Below are 15,596 nucleotides of genomic sequence, written 5' to 3'. Positions count from 1 at the left end.
AAATTGCAGTCACAAATTTTGAATGCTAAAGATGATCTCCTTAGTCATCCTTAAATAAATTGTCATTTCCCTATCCATAGTATTATTTTCAAGGTATTAAAGGCAGCAGTATCAAAGGTAGTCTGCTGTGTGTGGATATACACAATAAGGGAGAGAATTAAAATTAGTGTATTCATCCATATTATTCATCTGGTATGTGTTAGGCACTGAAAAATAGAGGTAAGACTGAACATCTGTCTGACTCAGCAGCTAGGTTGGTGCAAGTCTGGAAAGGTGTTGGTACTCTTGCCTCCTGTGTCCGTGGTCTCATCTCTTCCTGTTTGTTTCTCTGTAATCTAGGGCCAAAGCACTCACTGACCCAGATCTCTCAATCAATGCTGGATCTCTGTGATGAAAAACTTAAAGAGGTAAGACATTTAAAATGAGAGAAAGGCGGTAGAATTTGAAGCTGGCAGGTACCAGAATTGAGGAAGTAGGGAATGTAACAGAAGATTAGAGAAATGAGGGAGAAGCAGGTCTTTTGTACATTAGAGTCTGGAAGGGACCTTAGAAATCATATAGTCTAATTACCTCCCTTTTGTTGATGGAAAAACTGAGGTCCATAGGAGAAACTAACTTGTCTTGGGCATCGTGGCTGTTAAATAGTAGAGCTAGGATTAAAATCTAAAATCCACATAACACTTTAGAAAGGGCTAAGGAAATTGACTTCCTGGAAAGCCAGCTGAAGCTAAGAGACTGTTTTGGCAGGGATAAATTTTAATTTTTAAAAGATAATCTGTATTTTATCTTCTTAACAACAACAAAATATGGCAGCTGTACAGGCCTAAAAAATATAAATGTGATGATGTTAATATTGAAGTAGAAATTTCGTAAAAGAAGATTGCCAAATGGCCAATAAACATGAAAAGATTATAAGTTTGGTTGATCATTGTGGAAATAAAAATTTAAACCAGTTAAACCAGTTAATACTTCATACCCACTTAGAAAGGCTAAAAAAAAAAAACAAAAAACTTAAACAAAAGGCATGGTCTTCCCTGGTGGTCCAGTGGTTAAGAATCCAACTGTCAATGCAGGGGACACAGGTTCGATCCCTAGAGGGGGAAGATTCCACATGCCACAGGGCAACTAAGCCCGTGTACCTCAGCTGCTGAGCCCAAGCTCTAGAGCCCATGCTCCACAACAGGAGAAACCATTGCAATGAGAAGCCCATGCACAGCAACAGAGACCCAGTGCAGCCAAAAATAATTTTTAAGAAGATTTTTAGTGGGTTAAGACATGGAGCAATTGATATACAGACTTTTTCGTAGTGTAGTCTAAAATGAATTTATTGGGTTAGATTCCCTTGTATAAAAGTTACTAATCAACAATAATGTGTTCAGTGTTTTCAGTGATAGTTTTACAGCAAAAACAGTGTGATATTAAAACTTAATTTGGTGAAGATGTTTTTGTTGTGGGAACTAAGCTGTTGTTGCCCAAGGGTGTATATTTTTGATGATCTACAAGACTAGAAGATAGAATACCTATAAGAATGGTTGACACATCTCTTTTGATCCTTTTACTGGAGTATTATTTCTTATCTGAATTTTTGTCTGGAACAGATGAGTTTACAATTCAAAGTTAGACTTTTTAGGACAAGAGAAATATTAATTGTCCTTAATACTCTATGATGATTATACCTCAGGAAAGCCTTTATGTTTCCTTTGCTTTGTTTCATGTCAGAAAGAAGATAAATTGGCTCGTTTAGAGAAAGCAATCAACCCCTTGCTGGATGATGATGACCAAGTGGCATTTTCTTTTATTCTGGACAACATTGTCACCCAGAAAATGATGGCAGTTCCAGATGTAAGTGGTCTGTATGTTGAATATTGTGAAGATAGTACAAAGGAAAGAAAAGGACAAAAGAGTGTCTGCATGTGTGTGTATCACTGGGGAGTCTGGAGTGTGGTGTTTGTCAATTCAAACTGGAATGTAATTTTTTTCTTTTTTTCAAACTGGTATATAATTTTAAAAAGAAACCTTTTTGCTATATGAGTGCATTATCATTGAAATCAAAGAGGCCAGGAATCTGTGATATAGAGAGGGTCTTTATTCCTGTTGTTGACATTCAGTATTTAATGCTTCTGAGTAGCTCAGGAGAGAAATTAGGATGCCAGGTAATATGGGAGGCTTTGGATTTAGAGGTGCTTCTTAACAAAGGAGAGTTTGATAATTACCCAGCATTTGTTGTCTTTTGTTTCAGTTTTTCCCTTTTGCAACTTTATGACAGGGCTACCATGTTGGGTCTCTATATCATTTTGTTATAATGATCTTCCCTAGGGAATTCTGAACTGAGTTTCCTTTTGTGTTATAGGCATATGTTGTGTATGCAATAATGCTGTGAACCCTCTGCAATGGGACTAGGGGATGCGAGATTTTAATTGTGAATATAGAGCAGGGGTCCTTACCCTGTCAGGGCACATGAACTCTTAAAAGAATCCGTGAACCCCTTAAATTATATGCAAAGTTTTGTATGATTATGTGTCTTTCTGGGAAAAGGGTCCATAGCTTTTGTCAGGGTCTTAACATTATGACGCAGTGAAGGTTGAGAAGCTCTGGTATAAAGAATTGTTTCCATTTAATTTCTCATGCTTTCTTTTTACAAGTCTTGGCCGTTTCATCACCCAGTTAATAAGAAGTTTGTTCCAGATTATTACAAAGTAATTGTCAGTCCAATGGATTTAGAGACCATACGTAAAGTGAGTGATTTGGTCTAAAATATCTTTTTGGAAGCAAGTAACTTTATATGTGTATCTGAGTCCCTTGATTTCTTTTAATCACAGAATATCTCCAAGCACAAGTATCAGAGTCGGGAGAGCTTTCTAGACGATGTCAACCTTATTCTGGCCAACAGTGTTAAATACAATGGTGAGTATTTCTCCTTTTTTTCTCTTTCCATCAGTATATCCACCCAACATTAGTTAGCATTATTAAAAGTTAAGTGCATAAAGCAGGCTTGAGCTGTGATAGTCAGCAGAGTCAATCAAATGACTTAACTGCATTTTTTTAAAAAGACATATTTTAGTGTGTTCTGTAAAGTTTGCTAATAATGTTTAATGATGACAAAGCAATGTACATTTATTTTCTAAACTTCAAAAGCACAGACAAATGAAATGAGAATAAAAATCATATGGATGTCACTTTGGGCCATCACTACTTTCCATGAGTTGTGAAAGCTTACCTATTCCCCAGGCCCTTTGATGGAACTTAGGGAAATGTGCTAACATAGACAATCGTGTGCTTCCTCAGAGCATGGAATTCCTGCTCAGTATATGAACTGATTGAATGATATGTGTCAGGTTCTGTGCTAGCTACTCCCGTCTACTGATGGGAAAGACATCACTGTCCTCATGTAATTCACAGTCCAGTCAGTGAAGAGAAACAGTTAAAATGCAGCTTATCAGGGACTATATTAGAAGGATGTACAGAGTGCCCTAGAGGAGATGAAGGAGCACCTTCACCTAAGGGTTAGGAAGGCTTTGTAAACAAGTTAATAAATTTCAGTTTTGAACAACTTACTTGTTAAATAAACATCTATTGAGCACCTAGTATGTGCTGGCACTGATAGATATTACAGGTATAAAATCAAATTAGATATGTTCTCTGCCCCCAAATTGGCTATAGTTTAGTTGGGAAAACAAAAGAAAAATCACAGAACTTGTTGTAATGCTAGATGCATGCACAGAGTGCCAAAGTAAAGCAGAAACAAAATATCTTAATCAGAGTGGGATGAGAGGAAGCTTCCTATAATAGAATTTTCTTAAGCTGAGTTCTAAAGGATCAGTGGAGTTTACTAAGCAAAGGATGTGGAGGAGACAGCATTATAGGCAGAGAGAATAGCATATGTGAAGGCACAGAAGCCTGAAATTACATCTTGGGTTCAAGAAATGAGTTATTGGGGTTGCAGTTAAGTGTAGAGTTAAATGTAGTGAATGACTGGTTATATGTAGAGAAGTAGATGTCAAATCATAAGAAGACCTGCTGCTGCTGCTGCTAAGTTGCTTCAGTCGTGTCCGACTCTGTGCGACCCCGCAGATAGCAGCCCAATAGGCTCCTCTGTCCCTGGGATTCTCCAGGCAAGAATACTGGAGTGGGTTGCCATTTCCTTCTCCAGTGCATGAAAGTGAAAAGTGAAAGTGAAGTCGCTCAGTCGTGCCCGACTCTTAGCGACCCCATGGACTGCAGCCTATCAGGCTCCTCCATCCGTGGGATTTTCCAGGCAAGAGTATAGGAGTGGGTTGCCATTGCCTTCTCCATAAGAGGACCTAGTGTATGCCATATGCCATACTTAAGAGTTTTTCAGGGACTTCTCTGGTGGTCCAGTGGTTAAGACTCCACACTTCTAATGCAGGGGGCAGGGGTTCAATCCCTGGTCAGGGAATTAAGATCCCACATGCCACATGGTACAGCCAAAAAAAAAAAAATGTTTTTCAGTTCAGTCGCTCAGTCATATCTGACTGTTTGCGACCCCATGGACTGCAGCACGCCAGGCTTCCCTGTCCATCACCAACTCGCAGAGCTTCTCAAACTCATGTCCATTGAGTTGGTGATGCCATCCAACCATCTCACCATCTGTTGTCCCCTTTTCCTCCTGCCTTCAGTCTTGCCCAGCATCAGGGTCTTTTCCAGTGAGTCAGCTTCTTGGCATCAGATGGCTAAAGTATTGGAGCTTCAGCTTCAGCATCAGTCTTTCCAATGAATATTCAGAACTGATTTCCTTTACTTTATCCTAAATGGAAGAACACTGAAAGAATTAAGCAGTAAAATGACAATCCCATGTAGCTCGTGAAGCAAAAAAGAAGAGGGAGCTAAGGGAATTTAAGAGCATTGCCTAGCATACTGAGGTCTCAACTGAAAATCTACATGTCTATATGACTTTTCTCCTACAGTATTCAGCAGCCCAAGTAGTGTGGCTGTTAAGTTCATCAGAAGGGACAGAGAATTAGGAGGAGGAGGTGAAGGAGCGGACAACCGGAAAGACAGATGAGAAAATGGATATTCTGGGTATAGAGGATAGAATATCATGGAGGAATGAAAGAACAGGGCAAGTTCAGGGAACTGTACTTGGCTAGAACCTATATATTTCATTAAGAGAAGTGGTAGGAGATGAGATGAGCCTTCTAGTTTATTCCATCTAGGTTGGGTTAAAAGAATCTACTTTGTCCCTTGTATCCTTCTTATTGCTGATTGTAAAGTGGAAATGCAGGTCATTTATCTTTCCATTATTGTTTCCTGAAAATACCTAAAGCTAATCAGCCCAAATTCTGGTAATAGAAGTTAGCAGCCTCACAGGTGTCTTAAAATGAATATAACAAGTAATAAGCTAGCAGGAATGTTACAGAGATGATGCTTGGCCTGGGGATAGCTGCCTTAAGATAGAGGGCAGGTTTATGAGGAGCTTAGGTAAGGCAATAAGGAGAAAAACCCAGAAGATGGTAATTGGAATGAGCAGAGGGCAGTAGACAGATCACAAGACAAAAATCAAATGCAAAGTGAAAATGAATAAATATTCGGTTGTATCTGGTAATCAAAGAAATAAAAATTGAAGCAGATAAACCATCTGTTTTTTGCCTATTAGATGAGCTTGGTTTCCTTTTTAATGGAAGTATTCAAAATGCTAGTGAGGTAGGTACTCTTACATATGCAGTATAAAATTATGAGACATTTCTAGAAAGCTCTTTGATAGCACTGTGACTTAAAAATAGTTAAGTGAACAGATCTTATAGTCAGGTAGACTTGAATTTGAATATTGCCCCCCCCCCAACTTCATAGCAGTATGACTTTGGACAAGCAACTTAGACTCTGCTTTCTCATCTGTAAAATGGGGGAAATAATAATACCCTCCTCAGATGGCTATTGTGAGGATTACAGGAAATAATGAGTGTAAGTGCTTAGCATGTAGTAAGATAATCTGTCCTAATCAGAGATACAGAAAAAGCTATTCACAATAATGTCATTTATATTAATGAGAAATAACTTTGGAACGGTTAATGTAAAGGGAATGACTAGTTAGTGTGCCACCTGCATGATAGATTATTGTATAAAGATTGAAAGCTTATTCTAAAAAAACTAATGACAAGAGTGCTTAGAATGTTAAGTGAGAAAAGTAAAACACATAACTTTAATTTCATCTCAGTTATGCTTTTTATGAAAAGATACATACATTAAAAAAAAGTGATGGTAATAGTGGTTATTTCTGAGATGTAAGGTTAGGATTATCTTCATGTTCATCTTTTATAGTTTTCCAAGTTTTCTACTGGTATGGAAAGCAGGAAACTCTTTCAAGAGGAGGTCGTTTTTGAGCTAAAATTTAAAGGATGATGATTATTGCAGCTAATTCTTTATTGAGCACCTGCTGTGCTGAGCAGATAGTCAAGTGGAGAAAGGTAGGGAAGAAGTTCCAGATAGAGAGTGCAAATGCTAGAAAGATGAGAGCACCTTGGACAGGGAAGTGCAAACAGTTGAGTTTGGCTGTGGTGCAGAGTGGGAACTAGTTTTGGTGTTAATAAAGGAGTTTTTAAAGTTCAGTTCAGTTCAGTCGTCCAGTCGTGTCCGACTCTGTGACCCCATGCATCACAGCACGCCAGGCCTCCCTGTCCATCACCAACTTCCAGAGTCTATTCAAACTCCTGTCCATCGAGTCAGTGATGCCATCCAGCCATCTCATCCTCTGTCGTCCCCTTCTCCTCCTGCCCCCAATCCCTCCCAGCATCAGGGTCTTTTCCAATGAGTCAGCTCTTCGCATCAGGTGGCCAAAGTATTGGGAGTTTCAGCTTTAGCATCAATCCTTCCAATGAAGTTCAGATTAGATCAGTCGCTCAGTCGTGTCCGACTCTTTGCGACCCCATGAATCGCAGCACGCCAGGCCTCCCTGTCCATCACCAACTCCCGGAGTTCACTCAGAGTCACGTCCATCGAGTCAGTGATGCCATCCAGCCATCTCATTCTCTGTCGTCCCCTTCTCCTCCTGCCCCCAATCCCTCCCAGCATCCAATGAAGTTAGGTGGGCCCAAATCATGAAAGGCACCTAGTATGTCTTACTAAGCCTTTAAAAGGACAAATCACCAATAAAGAAACTATTGACAACCATCCAAGTTAAAGCACTGAGAGCTTGAACTAAGTTACGAAGCGATAAAAATGGAAAGATGGGGACAGATGGTAGAGATATTGAGGAAGTAGAATTGATAACCTTCATAAATGGCTAGAAATTGAGGGTATAGGTAAAGGACTACTGCTAAGTCACTTCAGTCGTGTCCGACTCTGTGCGATGCCATAGATGGCAGCCCACCAGGCTCCCCTGTCCCTGGGATTCTCCAGGCAAGAACACTGGAGTGGGTTGCCATTTCCTTCTCCAATGCATGAAAGTGAAAAGTGAAAATGAAGTCGCTCAGTCATGTCCGACTCTTTGCGACCCCATGGACTGCACTCTACCAGGCTCCTCCGTCCATGGGATTTTCCAGGCAAGAGTACTGGAGTGGGGTGCCATCGCCTTCTTCAAGGTAAAGGACAGGGAGAATTAAAAATGATGCCAAGTACTCCTGTTCTCTTGGTGAAAACAGAAATTGGTACAAACTTTTTAGAGGACTATAAATGTGTATTCCCTTTGACTAAGCAAGTTCATCTCAAAGGAATATTTCATACAAGTTTGCAAAGGCATATGTGCAAATGTACATATGTTTGTAATTGCAACTTTGTAATTAAGGAAACAGCATTCTAAAATATCCAACAATAAGAAATTATTAATAGTTAAACTATGGTACATCTATATGATGGAATACTGTTTAGCCATCAGAATGGTAGATTAGCTAACAAATAAAGCTGTATCTTGTATATGCTGATACCCAAATATATCCAAGATATGTATTGATGAAAACTAGATCACTCAACAGTATATACAGAAGGATTTGTACATTTAGATCCTATGGAGGCCAGACAGGTAACATAAATGAGTGAAATGGGCTCAGTAGTAATGATGTACTGAAGAGCCCATCTAAAGGGCTCAGTCACTAGTTCAATTGTTGTCATAAGGAAGAATTACTAAAGGGAGAGGTGGAGGATAATCTTCACTTTATGCTTTTTTGTACTTAGATGTTTGAATTTTTTTAATTGAGCATGAAGTACTTTTGTTAATTTAAAAAATCTGGTTTTTAGAAGGGCGGATAAGTCAGATGACATTCAGAATTCTGACTTGGGCAAACTGGTGGTATCATTGACTAATATAGTTGTCCCTCGATGTCCACAACTCCCAGGAATACCAAATCTGTAGATGCTCAAGTCACTTGTAAAATGGCATAGTATCTGCATCTAACTGTCACACATTCTCCCATATACTTTAAATCATCTCTAGATTACTTACGATACCTATACAATGTAAATGCTATGTAAATAGTTATAAATACAATGTAAATAGTTTCCAGTGTGCAGAAAAATCAAGTTTTGCAATATGGAACTTTCTGAAATTTTTTTCACAAATGTTTTTGCCCAATGATTCCATCATTGTGGAACCCATGGATGGATACAGAGGGCTGACTATAATAGGAAATAAAGGAGGAGTAGTTTTGGAGGAAAAGTGGTAGAGTTCAATTTGGGCTGTGTTGTATTGAGGTAGGATATCCAAGTAAAGACTTTGAGTAGATAATAGAGGTCCAGAGCTCAGAAGAGAAGTCTGTACTGTTTGTATATATGGATATTTTTTCAAATCATCAGCATATAAAAATATAAGTGGATGAGTTCAAATAGGGAGTCAGGTACATTCCTTGAACCCTCTGATGCTATAGCTGAAATACACTTGTATGTTTTTCTGGGTAGAAAGACCATAGCTTTATCAGATTATCAAAGTTATATGTGACCCAAAAAGGTCAAGAACCACTGTTAAGAGAGAATGTAGGATGAGAATGTATTTGACAGATACCAAACCAGCATTTAAGGGATAGGGTGGAGAATACTGGGGAGTGACCAGGATGAAAAAAAGGAAAACCAGAAGAGAGTAATGCTCTAGAAACCAAGAGAATAGGAAAATGGCCAGCAGATCAAGTGCTACAGAGAAGACCAAAGAGAATGGTCATTAGAAGAGCTAGTTTAGTACAGTGGTAGAATCAAAAGCCAGACTACAGAGGATATGAGTGAATGAGAATTTAAAAAGTGGAGGCTGAAATTTGCCTAAGAAGGGAAGAAGGAAGACTCTAATCAGTGTGTTAGAAGGGATGAGTCAGTTGGACAGAGGGTATCTTTGTATAGATGAAAGAGAAGAAAATAAAGAATATGAGATAAGATCCCTGTGAGAATGGGAATATAAACATTGAGAATGTTTCTGCCCAGTAGCCTCTCATTTTCTCTGCAAAATAGCAAACAGGGCCTTTTGCTAAGAATGAGTGAGGTGGTGGGAGAGAGAATTTGAAGAGAAATGTAGATAAAGGTTTGAATTAATACAAATTTTGTATTAGGGAAAATCTGTTTATAGTTTAACATGTTTCAAATTTCTTACCAAGTTATTTTAAATCCCCTCACCCCCACCTCCTGATGAAGAAAGATAAATAACAGCAGTCCTATAGCTTACTTTGGTATACTGCTGTACATTGCCTTAGTTTTTGAACTAAAGTTAGGAGAGGCCTGATAGAGACAGGATTTAATGGGGATGCAAGTTTCCTTTGGATCAGAGAGAGAATGAAGAGACTGGACAGATACAAGGCTGAGATAAGGAAATGTAGGATATTGGAATTGAAACTTTCAGAGGTTAAGCAGTAAAATCTGCTTAACAGTTAGCAGTAAAGACAGCATTCTAGATATAGCCATGGATATGTTTGGCTGGAATGGAGGTGCAAACCATTGGCATGAAGATTTACAAGGATTTTGGATAGGTGGTACATATGAACATTAGAGTAACCCATCATAGTGGAGAGGGATTTGGAGCCAAGAAGATTGTGCCAGGTGTGTAAGTCCTTGGTAATGTGAGTTGGTTAATGATGGTGAGTAAAACTGAAGAGCAGAGATCTCAAACTCAAGTGGCCTATAGGGGCCAGGCTAGTAATGTAAATGAGTTGAGGTGGGCCAAGTGTGGATTGAACTCTGAAAGCCAAATAAAAACATCTATCTGCCGGCCCAATCTAGCTCCAAGGCAGCTCGTTTTCAACCTCTGGCATGGTAGAGAACGAGCCTAAAAGTAGGAGGAATTTTTTTTTCCCCAAGGGGAAGTAAATAATAATTTGGTAGCAGCAGTAGACAGCCTAGAAGGCTGTCTTCCCCTCATCCTTAATCAGTGGGTGAGAGTATAAGAAACCTCTGAATAGGGCAGAAAGGGTTAGTGGTGTCATGAGATAAGAAATGTGATCTTTGTTTTGTGCTAAAAGGATATCCATTATGGAGTTGAAGGCACATATGAGATGTTTCCTACCATCAGGTACTATATACAAAATAATACTTTTATTTGAAACTGTGTTGGTCTGGCCAGATATGAACCTGCCTCTATTTCTAATTAATAGTAATAAAGTCCATGTGGAATCTATTCCCTGCTTTAACATTTTTATTTCAAAAAAATTTTCTAGCAAAGTTAGTAGAATGGTATCTCTGATTAACATTATTTTGACCCTTTCCATTCAAATTCTTCACACATATCATTCTGCATATGGCATATTTCTATAGCATTTTACATACTTTGATTATCATGTATGTAACATATGAGCTAAGTTGTACATAGCTAGAATGCTTAGCACTAAGGTTAGGATCATTGGGCAACAAGTGAAAGATAAGTAATACTTCACCCAGAAGTATGCAGTACACGTTGGAGGACTCAGGTCTTGTACTAGAGGTGGTGATAGACTGCACACTAGTGTTCAAGCCTCTAGGTCTGTTCACCTACCACATAGGTGCTAAATCAATTGCAGAGCCTCTGTTCATGTTCAGATTACATTTGAAGGAATATTAATAATCAGAGAAACCCAAAACTTGGGATTAGAACTATTCGCAATAGTCTTAAAAGTCACATAACATTCCATGTCAGTGAGAATGATATAGATAAAGAAATCCTGTCTGAAAAACACAACCCAAACTTTATACCAGTCTTAGCAAAACCATAAAGTAGTTGGCAGAGGCCTTAATACTTAATGTTTGATTAAATTTAAGATAAACTGCATAGTCTGTGGGCTTCCCAGGTGGCTCAGTGGTAAAGAATCCACCTGCCAATGCAGGAGACAGGAGACACAAGTTTGATCCTTGGGTTGGGAAGATCCCCTGGAGGAGGGCATGGCAACCCACTCCCAATATCCTTGCCTGGAGAATCCCATGAACAGAGGAGCCTGGCGGACTACAGTCAATGGGACTGCAGAGAGTTGGACATGACTGAGCATGCACGCATGCCCGCATAGTCTGTACCAATAGATGATGCCAAACTATTCGTGATGAAACCCCTTTTCCCAAAGAATTTCCTAACAAGTTCCTCCTCCAGTGTTCTTCAAACCAAAAATTAATAAGAAGCCATCTTACCTATGATAAGTAGATCACACATCATAAAATCTCAGTGCCTGAAGTTTTAGAATGCTTAGCAGGACCCTACAATCTAGATTAGATAAAACAATAAATTTACCCAAAAAATCTCCAGGGAAGTTTTTTCTACACTTTTGTTTGAGTAACTCCCAACCCTGTGTGATCTCTAATAGTTCTGTGTATAGGACTCTTTTATGGAGCTCATCATATACACATGTGCAGCTTAGCATTCAGCTGAAGATTTAAGAGAGCTTTTCTGCAGATCTTAGATTGTCTTGTGGAGTTCCCACCTCTCCAGTTCTGTCCTGCCATTTCTAACAGTTCTAGCCTCTTCAGACTCCAGTATCTGTTTCTATGGCTTAGTCAGACTGCTGTGCTTTTGTTGGATTCAGCAGAAAGCCAAGGACAATTGTAGGGCTTACTTCCTTTATTTCCTTTCTCTCAAGAATGACAGTCCTATACTTCCTGGTTGGAAACAGTTGTTTCATTTGTTTTTTTGCAGTTTTCTGGTTACAGTGGGAAGACTAATTCAATAGCAGTTACTCTATTGTGCCCAAGAAGGTCTTTAGGTTTACTGTATTTTCTGACATAGAAATTTCATTTTTATGTAGTTATATTTATCAGTCTTTGCTGTTTAGATTTCTGTATAATTGTTTAAAAGACCTTCCCTACTCTGAGATAGCCAACTATATTTTCTTCTAATATGTATAGTATTTAAACATTTACTGATTTTTAAAAATAGAATCTAAGATATAAGGTAAATATCTAACTTATTTTCTCTTCCAAAGAATTAGCCAAAGTGTCCAAGTTGTACTTATGGAATGGTCTGTCCTTTTGTACATTAGTACAAAATGCTACCTTTATCATGTAGTAGATTCTTATATATTCTTTAACCTAGTTTGGAGCTTTCCGTTTTATTTATTTGTTTATCTAATCTGTACTATTATCACCAGATAGTGTCTCTGATTATCATTCAGACTTTATAATTTTAAATTCCTCTGATGTGACTATCTTTCCTCTATTAGCCTAAATAAACTGTAGGATCATTTCTGTTAAATTCTAACTTGTCAGTGACAGATAATTTTGAAATCTTATTTTAATTTATGGATTAATTTGAAGACAATGTGTATCTTTGTAATATGTTTCTCCATCTAGAAGCTCATGTTTCTTCATTTATTCGCATGTTCTTTTACCTTTGTCAATAAAGACTTTTAGGTTATGTTGTATAATTTCTAGGCATCTTTTGTTTATTTCTATATATTTTATAGTTTTTATTGCTATTGAGCATCTACTTTTTTTGTTGTTGAGTTTATTCCTGGCTAATTTAAAAGTTTTGCTACTGTTGTACATGTGCTCCCCTCCTGCAAAGTGGTTATTAAATCTAAAGGTTTCAATCAGTTTGAAGAATAGTATTGTTAACAGGTTAATATAATGCTTAAAATATTTTTGTATACTAGTTTCTAAGTCTGTAAGTTTGGCCATTAATAAATATTAAGGTTCTTTTTTTCTGTTAATAACTTTCCTTGAATTGGGGCCAAGGTATAAGTATTCCTACATAGAGGTTGAGTCTCACATCATTAAAGAGAATAAAATCTCTTTTGATATCACTTCAGCCCCTTGCTGCCATCCATTCTTTTCATAGCTGACTTTTTGTTTTTATTGTGGTAAAATATACATGAAATAAAAATTTACCTTTTCAACCATTTTTAAGTTTACAGTTCACTGGCATTAAGTACATTCATAATGTTGTGCAGCCATCACCACTATCGGTTCCCAGAACCATTTCTTTATCCCAAACAGAAACTCAGTATCCCCATTCTCCCATTCCCCCAGTTCTTAGTAAACTCTATTCTACTTTCTTTCAATGAATTTGCCTCTTCTAGGTACCTCATATGAGTAGACTCATACAATAAATAGAATATTTGTCCTTTTGTATCTGGCTTTTATTTCACTTTGCATAATGCTTCCAAGGTTCAACCATCCATGTTGTAGCATGGGTCAGAATTTCTTTTTTCTTTTTTAATGAACATGTAATGTGTCTCTCCTATTCTTTACCTGCCATTCATGTCTCACTCAGCTTTAATCTAGTTTCTACCCTGCCAAGCATACCAAATGAACAGGATCACATAATTGCCAGGTATAGTGGGCACTTTTCAGTCCTTATCTTTACCTCACCCCACTCTTTGACATCATTGAGCATTTCTTCCTTGAAATTATAGTATGATTGGCTTCATGACAACTTTCAGCTCTTACTTTCCTCTTACCTCTTAGACCATTACTTTTCAGTCTCCTTTACTGAATGTTATTCTGCCTGTTACTACAAGTTTAACCACCACCTCTTTCTGATGACTCTCAACTCTATTCTGGGCAAAGATCTATATATATCCCAACCACCTGCTGAACATTCCCTCTTGGATGTCCCAGTGGAACTTGAAACATGCTTCAATCTGAATATTCTACTATCCTTCTCTATTCCAACTTTCTCCCTCTGTCCTTTACTTGACTCACTCCTTTACTGTTTCCAGTCTGGATTTAATGGGTTACTAGCATCTTGCCGGGAGAAATATCAATAACCTCAGATATGCAGATGACACCACCCTTACGGCAGAAAGTGAAGAGGAACTAAAAAGCCTCTTGATGAAAGTGAAAGAGGAGAGTGACAAAGTTGGCTTAAAGCTCAACATTCAGAAAACTAAGATCATGGCATCTGGTCCCATCACTTCATGGCAAATGGATGGGGAAACAATGGAAACATTGGCTGACTTTATTTTTCTGGGCTCCAAAATCACTGCAGATGGTGACTGCAGCCATGAAATTAAAAGACCCTTGCTCCTTGGAAGTAAAGTTATGACCAACCTAGACAGCATATTAAAAAGCAGAGCGATTACTTTGCCAACAAAGGTCCATCTAGTCGAGGCTGTGGTTTTTCCAGTGGTCGTGTATGAATGCGAGAGTTGGACTATAAAGAAAGCTGAGCGCCGAAGAATTGATGCTTTTGAACTGTGGTGTTGGAGAAGACTCTTGAGAGTCCCTTGGACTGCAAGGACATCCATCCAGTCCATTCTAAAGGAGATCAGTCCTAGGTGTTCATTGGAAGGACTGATGCTAAAGCTGAAACTCCAATACTTTGGCCACCTCATGCGAAGAGTTGACTCATTGGAAAAGACTCTGATGCTGGGAGAGATTGTGGGCAGGAGGAGAAGAGGATGACAGAGGATGAGATGGCTGGATGGCGTCACCGACCGATGGACATGAGTTTGGGTGAGTTGGTGATCACAGGGAAGCCTGGCGTGCTGCAGTCCATGGGGTTGCAAAGAGTCAGACATGACTGAGCGACTGAACTGAGCATCACTGAGTAGCAGCTGGAAACCTCACAGTTATTTTTGATTCTTCCTGTTGAATAAATCCCTGACTTCCAGCATATCACTAAAACCCTCATTATATTTTGCCTAAATTATTACAATAAATAGTCACCTGGCCAATATCCCAGCCTAGACTTCTCACCTATCATTTGCATTTTTGTCAGATAGACCTCTTTAATTGGAGAGGGAAATGGCAACCCACTCCAGTATTCTTGCCTGGAAAATCCCATGGACAGAGGAGCCTGGTGGATGGTCCATGGGGTCATGAAGAGCTGGAATGACTGAGCGACTAAACAACAGACTTCTTTAATAATTCATACTTCTTATAAAAAAAGTCAAATGATAGAGAAATAGATAGAATTAAATATTAACACTTCCGGAGACACTGCTTTGGGAAAGATCCCTAGTGTTCTTACTTGCTGCAAGTAATAAATCTTTCCTTCTCCTGAAAAAGAAGAGAAAAGCTTCTTTCTACCCGCACACTCCTATTTCTATGGTTTTATTCCCTAGAGGTAACAGTTTGGTGTATATCCTTTTATACTTTTTTCTGTACTTGACTCAAAACATGGTAAATAATTACACATTAGTTTTTAACTTTTTGTCTTTTTTTTTCTTTTGGCAACAATGGACATTTTTATAGATAATTATTCTGTAATTTGCTCTCTTTGTTCATGAATATATCCTGATCCTCTTTTTTAAGCTTCTATTTTGAAATAATTT

General features: G+C 38.3%; 1 protein-coding gene across 15 annotated transcripts in view; it reads left to right on the top strand.

The window, feature by feature from the left end:
* TAF1 (TATA-box binding protein associated factor 1) overlaps positions 1 to 15,596 on the top strand; it is a 114,078-nt gene that overhangs the window by 35,375 nt on the left and 63,107 nt on the right. For 12 of the 15 annotated variants that reach the window (XR_009493557.1, XR_009493556.1, XR_009493559.1 and 9 more), the window contains exons 29-32: positions 340 to 407; positions 1,720 to 1,842; positions 2,643 to 2,735; positions 2,820 to 2,904. Coding sequence is in view for 11 of the 15 variants with exons in the window: in XM_005228048.5 (XP_005228105.1) it covers positions 340 to 407; positions 1,720 to 1,842; positions 2,643 to 2,735; positions 2,820 to 2,904 (369 nt within the window). In the remaining 4 variants the exon portion in view is untranslated. Of the gene's footprint in view, positions 1 to 339; positions 408 to 1,719; positions 1,843 to 2,642; positions 2,736 to 2,819; positions 2,905 to 12,016; positions 13,448 to 14,039; positions 15,471 to 15,596 lie in introns of those variants that run through there. The other 3 variants (XM_059883732.1, XM_005228052.5, XM_005228051.5) reach the window with 3 other exon arrangements.

This window comes from Bos taurus, chromosome X, assembly GCF_002263795.3.
Source record: "Bos taurus isolate L1 Dominette 01449 registration number 42190680 breed Hereford chromosome X, ARS-UCD2.0, whole genome shotgun sequence".
NCBI classification, from domain to species: domain Eukaryota; kingdom Metazoa; phylum Chordata; class Mammalia; order Artiodactyla; family Bovidae; genus Bos; species Bos taurus.
The sequence above is the reverse complement of the archived record's forward strand: the minus strand, read 5'-3'. Positions and strand labels throughout refer to the sequence as shown.